The sequence below is a fragment of the Branchiostoma belcheri genome, unplaced genomic scaffold (genome assembly GCF_001625305.1).
Source record: "Branchiostoma belcheri isolate BF01 breed outbred unplaced genomic scaffold, Haploidv18h27 scaffold17, whole genome shotgun sequence".
NCBI classification, from domain to species: domain Eukaryota; kingdom Metazoa; phylum Chordata; class Leptocardii; order Amphioxiformes; family Branchiostomatidae; genus Branchiostoma; species Branchiostoma belcheri.
Window position 1 is genome coordinate 2,088,536 of NW_017803157.1, and position 10,123 is coordinate 2,098,658.

The following is a 10,123-nucleotide window of genomic DNA, read 5'->3' on the forward strand; positions in this document are numbered from 1 at the left end:
TCCTTGACGCGATCTAGACAATTTTTACTAGTCCCTGAGAATACTGTCAATCTCACATTAGACATGCCATGGAGAAAACCTCCTCTTAGCCCAAGTCTAGTGGTAACTTTTCTATCCAGACCACTTGTCTATAAAATTTACTTAGCCCCTTAAGTGGAGGCCTCAGACATGTTCGACTGTACTTCGTAATTGATAGTAAACAAATGTTATGATAAGCGAACAGTTTATCGAAGAAATTGATGATTTACATGTTTTATTGCATTCAATACAAGCAAGTAACAAGTATCGTGATGGGAATAATACACGTATGTAATTAACAAGAAAGCAGCAGCTGCTCGAAAAACTCTGCCATCTGCAAACTGCGGCTCTAGCAGGGTGAATTGATATTCATCGCACGTGCAGCATTTATCGGAAAGGGGCATTGAAAATGCCCGACAAGTGCATGCGGTAAACCCTTCATTTTATGCCAGAACTCCAGCGTCTGCACCGCGTGTAAGTCTGCCGAGCCGAGCTCTTCTTCAGAGATGTTTCAGCAAAGACCTATCAGAAACAGGAGAGGATAAAAAGCCGCGAGGAGCTTTGCGTCCGCCCCGTCGCTGCCCTTTTCGGGGTAGATATTTATGTAGTGATATTTCCTGCTTTATTTTTGTCGTGGCATCGGATCGTTTCCTTTGCCGCGCGCGTCTTTCCGCCGCTGCCGGCTGGGACTGCCATTGGGGATGAGGGACATGTCTTGCGTACGCAAATGAGGGCCTTGTCCAGGAGGCAATTACTTGGAGTGAAGCTTTGCTGGCCCAAACGAGGAGGGGTATTTCTTCGGTAACCTCGCGGCGATTCGTCATCACCACACCCGGGACAGGTACCGGCGCGGCGGCCACACGGCTTGTGGGAACGTGCAGTGAGTAAGCTACTTTGTCACCGTGGCGAAAAGTCGCCAAGCGAAATAGATATGGTAGAAGCAAACTCTTCGGCAGCCCTGTCTCTGTCGGCTACGTGGAACGAGACGTCTTCGAACGGCACTTTTCGTGGCTCGCACCAGATCTACGTAACGTCGCTCTACCTCGCCGCTTACTGCGCTGTATTTCTCCTGAGCATCGTTGGCAATGTTGCAGTGGTAATTATGGTATTGAAAATATCGAAGAACGGAGGGACCCGGGCCTGTTGTTTCATTTTCAACCTGGTCATGTGCGACCTTTTAGTAGGGATATTCTGCGTACCATTCACGCTAATACAGGACCTCCTCACAGGTAAGGCCCGCTATTGTCGTTACCATTAGCGTGACCACTGGTATTTAGGGAAACGTATTGAAATGCTTCTGTATCGGAGAAACAAAGCCGGTGTGGATAAAATATTGCGACATGTAAGAACGATGAATAGAGCTCGATGCTGGACGTAAAACGTACATGGAAATGCAATTTCCTCTCTGTCAGGGCGAGTGATCATCAGCGAACATGGTGCATCAGCAGACTTGCTTATCAGGCACACCGTGCCTTACGTAATCACGCCAATTGGCTGTGTGCTTTTAAACGCATCCTATGGGTATAGAAATACATAGAAACATATCGCATGGGTCGCAAAATTACAGGGTAATAAAGATATAATTGGGAAAATCCACTCAGTTTCCCCAAGCGAGTTTTTTTATTTACTTTACATGATGAAATTATGTCTTCTTTGAAAGCTTGAACCAGGGGCCTAATCTAAAGTGTCAACACGATCTGTCACCATCAGTGACATTTATACAGGTGCTTAGTTAACGTCCGTATGGTTGCCCCACTCATTCCAACCTCTGCAGACGGCTAGCCCTGAACAAAGTACGGTCTAATATGCCGGCTACCAATACTCATTATAGCGTTGAAATTAGTTTTGCACACATTCATCAATTGGTTCTGTCACGTCCCACAGACGGCGGGCTTGCTGATCTAATGTGCAAGATGACGTCAACGGTGCAAGGCATCGCAGTCTGTTGTTCCGTGTTTACACTAACAACGGTCGCCATTCTGAGGTACCCGACACATTCTTCACTTACTCACATTGCGACGTTAATATAGGTAAATTTTGTTGGAATCTGCCTAGTGTGTGTGCCACCATTTCAATCATATTTTTGTGCTGTCAAATAACCTTACTGCAATATTTTACGACGGCCCCAAAGGGCCCCTGGGGGAATGGGTACCGTTTCAAATGTTCTGAGTGAAAGCCTATGTCACTTTGAATCACGATGGATTTCGACATGAAGTGAATGCAGGGCTAATGGGAATCAATTGCAATTGACGACTACGAAGCACTCACTTTCCTTCCCTAATAAGGCGTACCAGAGTGTTCGCAACGCAGAACTGAAAACAGGACATAAGGGGGAAGGAGGCGTTGCCCACTGAATCACATGTCTCATAAATCATCGAGAAGTCAATAAAAGTCCTTCGTTTCTTAGTCAGATGTAGTTTTATGTATTTGCTTAAGCTGTTTGTAATGATATAGTAATATTACGCCAAACGTGGATTCTCCCATGAGCAATAGAAACGCATGTTGCCTGCTCTCCAGTATCTTGCTACGAGTATTATCCCATCTCAGCTATTTTACCTGTGGTAGCATCTGTTTATCTATTGGCCCCAAACATCATCCAATATGTGTTTTCCCAATTGCTTTTCTGTGTAATAATATAACTTTATAGTCCATTTGTGTATCTAAGGGAACATTCGGCACATTTTCTTTGCAATCTCCAAGTAATCTATTTTTCATGGAACATTTAGGTAATCTTATTATCCTCATAAGAACGTACAAGTTCAGATATAACATTCTGTACAACTGCCAAGCGAGCAATGCCCTAAAGCATTTCAACAGAAAAACTATTGATCTTTTTCTGCAGTTAGAATATAAAGCGATAGAACAACAACGTTAGATTATGAAAGTCGAATTTTTAAACCTTGTCGATATATATAACACATGATATATATATATATGATTTTTTAACTTTCTGGAGGGTTGCAAGTATATGATTGAATACATGACACAAAGATGAAACTTTAATAATAAAATGCGGGCAAAGCTAAAGGCTTGCTATGGTATAGAACCACAAAAAGAAATTGCCAGGCCTTTGTGCCAACTGCCCTGTATTCCCTGAATTATGAAGGTCCGCAAAGTTAATATCCAGCAGCTTTGCCACCTTTGACTTCTAGTGGGGCAATAAAGAAAGGCACAAAGTGGGAGATGCCGATCATAAACTTTCCTCCTGTCCATTTTCTCTGCCTTGGGCTGCCGGTGAAAAGGCCATAGCCTCAATTTCACACCTTTGGACCTTTGATGCTCTGAAACGACGTGCTTCTTCAAGCCCTCTAACTTATTTGAAATTAAGTACCCGGAAATATTTTGTCAACAGAAAGTTACAGTAAAAGAATCAGTAATATTGCACAGCAAACAACTTCATATCCTCTGCCGCCTAAGGCAGGACTTATGACATGAGGCTGCCCCAGTTAGCTTTTAAATTGATATTTTTGGGGTCTCCCGAACCGTATCACGAACAATATTACTTTGGCCAATATTCAAGCGGCAAAGAGCAGTGACGACAGTGCAAACCGACTTTCCCTATTCGTTTTCCAGTCAAGAAGATTCCACTACCTCATGGCAAGATGCATTCAGTGTAGGAGTTTCTCGTACGTCTAGTTTAAATGTTAGTTCATCAATCATCGCAAACATTTCTGGCATCTCACCGGGACCGTGACTGTAAAATGAAACATGAAGACCGAAAGACCAAAGACAATAAATCCCTGTGAAAGAGTAGACTCGTCCATCGTCCCCATAACCTGGAATGCCTGGCAGTTGCCATGCGAGTTTTGTAAATAAATGGCCTTAATATAGTTCTTTATTGCAAATTCATGCCAGAGGAAGGACTAATTTCAAACAGACATTGATAAGACCAATGAGTACAGAATGTATTGAGGAGTTGTATAAAACTATATGCTAACATGAAGTTATACGATCTACTCAATCTAACTTACTATCTCCACTTAAAGCTAATAACGTATGTTTTAATAAAATACTATTAAAAATAAATTCTTCCAACTCCTGATGGGTTATTTCCAACTTTTCCACGCTTTTTGACAGAAGACTCTTGAGAGTTGTTTTTCAGGAAAATCCACTAAAGGGCAAAAACAGAAAATTGAATACAAGGATTGAGATAACATGTGATACCTTCTGGAACCCTCGGCGTAAACGTTATGTCAGTATTCCGTGCAGCTTCTTAGTAAGACATGCCTAGCGTCGGAAAATAACAGACTGTAATTTAGCTGCACTGTCCTAAAAAGGACAAGAGCAATTGTGAGCGGAAATTAAAATCATGCCTTGTCGAAAAAACAATGGTCATATGATAACCTCTTCTGAGAACCAAGTGCGGGTTAGATTTTCTCAGTATTAATTGCTTTTATATATAGATTTCTTGATAATTTAGCTCTGATGAAAGCTTTTTTCTCCGGTACCAACATTTTACGAGGAAAATGTCCCGAACAACGATGCACATAATCCGTTTATAGACAGGCTGCGGCAAAAGTGGCGGGTAATCTACGACTCTTTTGTTGCGACCGGACTTCGCTTGAATTCATATATTGAATGAGCTCGCCTTGCAGCAGCAGCTTCGTATTAATCACAGGCTATCGATTTCTTTTGAGACTGCACCACCCATACTTTGTATAGATAACAAAGAAAATAGTGTTACCTGTATAGGGTGGGCCCAAAATGCCTCGGCTTCTTCAACCCATTTGTCATCATTATGTCTATATTTGATATACTTTCAAAGGCACCGCTCGAAAAATCTAAACACAGTGAACTGCAATTGAAATAGTTCCTTCGGTTGGAATGGAACATGAGAAAGTATAACAGACTAGTCAGTCTGTTGGTAAGTGCAGTTATGTGATATTGATGTCAAAGGTCTTGAACGTGATTGCTCATTCAATTTATCATGCATTAGCTGATATCATAGCTTATTCCAGAAATCATTATGTGTAATATCTTGCAGGTACAGGTGGAGGGAACACCAGCAGCAAATGGAGATATCAGGGACCACAGTTCTCGTCGTGTCCATTGCCATGTGGGTCGTGGCCATCCTCTTTTCCTCACCTGAACTCGTGGTGAGAAGAACTATTGAACCAGATCCGGAACTAGGAGGTAAACTTACTTGTACCGATACTTGGCCTTCCTCGCAGCTTAAAATGGTTTACAAGGGTTTTCTGTTTGCACTGTGCTTTCTCGGGCCGTTTTTTGTCATCGGATACCTGTGGGTGACTGTTGGGATTAACACGTGCTGCGCATCCAGAGAGCAGCCAGGAGTCGTTATCGAACGCAGCCAGTCGCCGAGTGCCTCTCCAGCGAGACAGAAGGGGACCAAGTATTTCCGCATGCTAAAGATCATCGTCGCCATCTTCTGTTTTCTGTGGCTGCCGCTATATGTCAGCTGGACTTTGGAGGCGTACGGGGACTATTCCTGGTTTCTGAAAGAAAAAGTGAAAGGTTATATCTACCCCATCGCCCTGTGGACTGCCTTCAGTAATAGCTTGATCAATCCGTTCATATGCGGCTACTACACCAAGAACTTCGGTAAGATGTGTAAAAAGAAGCCCCGGAGAAGTTGGCAGGCGCGGAAAAATTGGGAAAATTCCTTATCTTCCAACAACTCGAGCTCGGACGGTAAAGCCAGTCATATTGAGCTGAATTCGGTGTGTGGATCGACGGAAAAGGCCGACGATGACCGAGGCCGGATCCTGGTACTGCCGACCGACAAAGATGTGATCCTGGAGCCGGTTGGACGGTTACCGACTGACTGCAGCACCGAACCGTTGACACGGACAGAAGTGAAGGAGTGATTCTCAGCCTTTTGATAAATGTAAAACCCAATATGCTAATTAAGATATGCATATAATATGGTGGTCACTTGAAATGATAACGAAGAAAGTTAGCAAATCAAAGAATCATAGCTTGTATAATCTTGCGTGTATCAAATTAAGAAGTTAACCTCAACACCATGCTTGAATGTTTGAACAGAAGAACATGTACATAAATGTTAACAGTGTTGAGCATTTGTGATTCAATAAAACAAATTTAAATTGTTCAACCATCGCCATTGGAAAAAAACGCACTTCTTTTAAACTGATACATCGTTACTATTCTCCATTCCCATCTCATGGCTGACAATCTAAATGTAACGCCAATGAAACATGTTACTTATCTATCAATCATGTACAAGTGTATATACATGTGATACTCTTAGTGAATGTGATTAACGACGGAGAGAGTCCTGGCTCATTTGATAAAGTATCGATCGTACTTCCAGATGTCGAAGGATGTGGGCTGCACCGCCCGTAACTCTTATCGGTCAAGTTATCTGAACCAAATGTAAAGACATCCTGCCAACACTAATCATGCTTAGTCATGCACTGTCATGCGCGCGAGGCATTAATACCTCAGAGGCTAATTCACACAGACATATCGGTGCATTTTCTTAGCCTTGGATGGTGATTTTGGTCCACGCATAAAAGTGAGTTATTTCAGCTATTACAGCAAGATTTCATTTTAACTCATGACGTTGAGAAAGCTTATTGCTTAAACTTTGCCATCACGGAAGTTATCACAAAAATAAGCTGAAGTATTTCAGAATATTACAGGTATTTTCTAAAGAACACTTGAATATTACCAAAAGTCACATTTTTTGCTGGTGTTGGCTAGATATTAATCATATTCAACCTGATATCAATGAAAGCCACTTAAAAAGCGATGTACTTAATGCACACTGGCTGCCAAAAAGTCTAGGTCGCACCATGTACGCTCCCTGCAGCTGGCTAGAGCAACGTACCTGCCTGATGCCATATGGTCTGACCTTTTACATCTTTCTATTTATATCTCGGGAGTGGTTCCAAGATTTTACATTAATGGATGTAGCCCAGGCGTATGTCTCGCGTGCTCTGGCAAACACTCATAAATGCTGCCTTTAGGGTATTACACACCTTAGCTACCAGAGGCACATTTAATGATGTACAACCTAATGTATGTTTTGCCTTAAGGAAAACTCCATCAGATGAATTCCTGCCGAAATAGTTTCAGCTGAAAAATCAGCTACCATTGCAAGTTCTTACTGAGGCCATTCTTTGCTGCATTAGAAGGATAGTATCTGGTGTTAACTGTGGACCACTCAAGACATGTGTGTAAATTTTCAACCATCGCTCGTTTCAAAGCACGTCGGCAACGACATTTGATACGTAGATGCTGCGTTCCTTTCCCTCGCTGTTATCGATAATGTCGTCATGCGTATTTTATCAGAGCATCTTCGCAGAGTCATTTCAACTCACTAGCGTTCCATAATGCTCACTACCTTATCTGCCTACTGATTTTTCGCTTTCGAAGTGCTCCCATTCTTCAATGATGATAACATTGCGCTGAGTCGCTTGCAACCTGGATGGATGCATATAAACGCTCACGATGTCAACAAAGGTCCCTTCGTCAAGACTAGAATCTAGAATCTCTTTAATAGGATATCCACTTTCCAAAATTACAAAACGGAGTTTGTTACTTTGAAATTGAGCATCGCAAATTTTCAAAACTTACCGGGCATCATTCCTTGCATGTTAAGAGGCCGAATGCAAAGGAAGTTGTCAGTGGCTATTCATCTTTTACTGCCTTTCAAAGGCTTGGGTCGCAAATGGCTCACCGAATGTGTAGCACTCTGTTCTCTTCTGATATAAGGTATAATGGATGATGAAACAATGGGCGGAGATAAAATGTATCGACGACCTCAGACAACCTTCTTCCTAACTACGCCAAGGGCATCTGGAATGCATTTATTACAGGGACTGTACGGCGTGCACATGTAAAAGAGACCGTGGCAATGGTAATTAATTGTACCTTTCTAACGAACCCTGCGTAGCAAATGAGACAAACTGGTGGGTAATTTCACTAATGTAAGAATTAATCAAGACATATAAAGATGTCATCAGTAGCAGTAGTGGGGAAGCAAAATGGCAACGCGAGTTATGTTACGTGCACCAATTTTACAAAGGATTGGGATTCAGTGAATATAGACCGTATCCGTTGCACGCTCTTTCCATTTCATCGCATTGCCATTGCAGTATTAAGATTCTACGTGCTTACCTGCCTACGTTTGGAGGTTTATATGATGGTACCATTTATTACACAGGATTCAGCTAAGGTGAAATTGCGATAAAAATGTCATAGTTAACTTATCGCCTGCAATAGCTGAAAATGCAAACAGTGGCTCTGCAAGGAGTGATCTATTAATTTTTATCAATTACGCAGATATAGATCTGCAGGTCCAATTATTATTTGCCGTGCAATTAAAGTCAACATTTGTGATTTATATGCTTTATGACCACCAAGGAGCTTTCCATTTCTGCAATATAATTAAGGTACTGCATGGTTGTTGCGCTGATAAATAGAATATATACAAGCTCGCTCTCCCTACGAGACCACTGATACGGACAGAATCATGCGCAATGAAGCGGTTACAACATTTCATGTTCCTCTAACTGATCGCAGGAGGTCTGCAAAGTCTGGTCTGTAATAAACATAATAAGATAAAGGCTTCGTTCTGATATTTACTGGCAAATTTCTAAAATCCAATAATGGTACATGCTTTATTTGATGGATAGAGCAATTGGCCACGCATAGACATACTTTATTGTCCTTGTAACAGGAATCTTTCAGATTGGGGAAGCGAAGGATTAATTCTAGGTATAAGGTAATAGGAGTAAATAGTAATAGAGTTTTAGTTACAGATTGCAGTACATTGAACAGAAGGCAGGCAGTACGTAATGGGAAAACGCATGCATACGGTGATTAGGGGGAATTGGGGCGTGCAAGCCCGTCGGTCGGAAAGTAAAAATGATTTGGCTAATTTCTGTATCAACACGTTGCATGCATATGGATTAGTACTGTGTACGTTTGCTTGGGAGAAAAGCACGCAAAACAATTTGCAGTGAAAAGTCACCACCAGAACTATGAAGTCAGGCATCGTGACCAATAATTATACTTTGCACGTAACATGTACGATAACAGACGTAGAAGTACGTTATATTGTACAATGTAGTCCATGTACTTACGAATGATGCAGGATGTTATGTAAGTCGTTGGCCCATTGCAAAATCCCCACAGCATTCACATTAAATACTCAGTTTAGCAACATATGTGTATCTTTTAGTAGTAAACTTCATTCACAATATTTTTGAACGGTGCCATTGTTTTTCTTAAATGTATAAGATTTTAATCATTTTATCGTTTGTTATATCTGTGCATTCCAATTGTGGTAGTCCCAATCAACGGTAAATGGTTTGGAAAATTATGGTTTGAAATGTAAGTTTATATACAGATTAATAAATCAAATCCTACATAAAACAAGCATCACGTTCCCTAGCCCAGAGGCGTGACGTATGGCTTATAACGCACCTGGTGATGATGTGCAAATTTAGGGGCACAACATGGCTGGACTGTAAAATATATTACCTTACCCTGCAGCGTTTCTCAAGTTAAGAGCCATTTATATCACAAACTACAGGCAACTTACGTTAACAGGAAGTGTCCTTAAGGTTGCAGATAAACAGTCACCAAGGCCCAAACCGCCTTCAGGGCTACACCCAGATAATGCTAAGGATGGTGTCAAAGGGGCTACTTTATGTTTCTGAGTATTAGATTCACCTCTCTTTATGTCTGTGTGACTTACTGCGGCGTCCTAATGCGCCAAATAGCCGATAGGAAAGATTTGTGAGTCTGCGGGATATTTTTTTTCCTTTGGCAGCAGACGTTGCAATATTGCGACGCCCGGACCAAGCCGCCCAAGAGAGCAATTTCCCGGAGTTGATGCATCGCAACTGCTGCGCTCCTACTAAAGAGAAGTGACCAGGGTCTCTTTCTCTCCCAACACGTACAGTAGTAAATTACTGATAGCTTTCTGAGAAACGACATAATGACGAATACAACCATATGTGCTGATAAGTACATTTCTTTGCCTACAACTCAAGTCAAGTCAACCTCACAATATCATAACGTCTGTTAATGTTGGTACTGAATCATTGATATACATGTGAACGACATGGCTGCAGATTTGTGAACCTTGTTCAAAGTTAATGGACACGGT

The 10,123-nt window shown here is 41.7% G+C and overlaps 1 protein-coding gene across 1 annotated transcript; it reads left to right on the plus strand.

The window, feature by feature from the left end:
• The first annotated feature begins 949 nt into the window (after nt 1–949).
• LOC109466595 (neuropeptide FF receptor 2-like) lies at nt 950–5,846 on the plus strand. The gene is made up of 3 exons (XM_019764327.1): nt 950–1,247; nt 1,903–2,002; nt 5,003–5,846. The coding sequence occupies exons 1-3, from the start codon at nt 950–952 to the stop codon at nt 5,844–5,846; spliced, it is 1,242 nt and encodes a 413-aa protein (XP_019619886.1).
• Nucleotides 5,847–10,123: the final 4,277 nt, after the last annotated feature.

Bases quoted from the DNA above. Each gene is read 5' to 3' on its own strand.
- LOC109466595 (XM_019764327.1), top strand. From the start codon at position 950: ATGGTAGAAGCAAACTCTTCGGCAGCCCTGTCTCTGTCGGCTACGTGG. The intron at 1,248-1,902 runs GTAAGGCCCGCT...CACGTCCCACAG, and splicing joins AATACAGGACCTCCTCACAG to ACGGCGGGCTTGCTGATCTA. The intron at 2,003-5,002 runs GTACCCGACACA...AATATCTTGCAG, and splicing joins ACAACGGTCGCCATTCTGAG to GTACAGGTGGAGGGAACACC.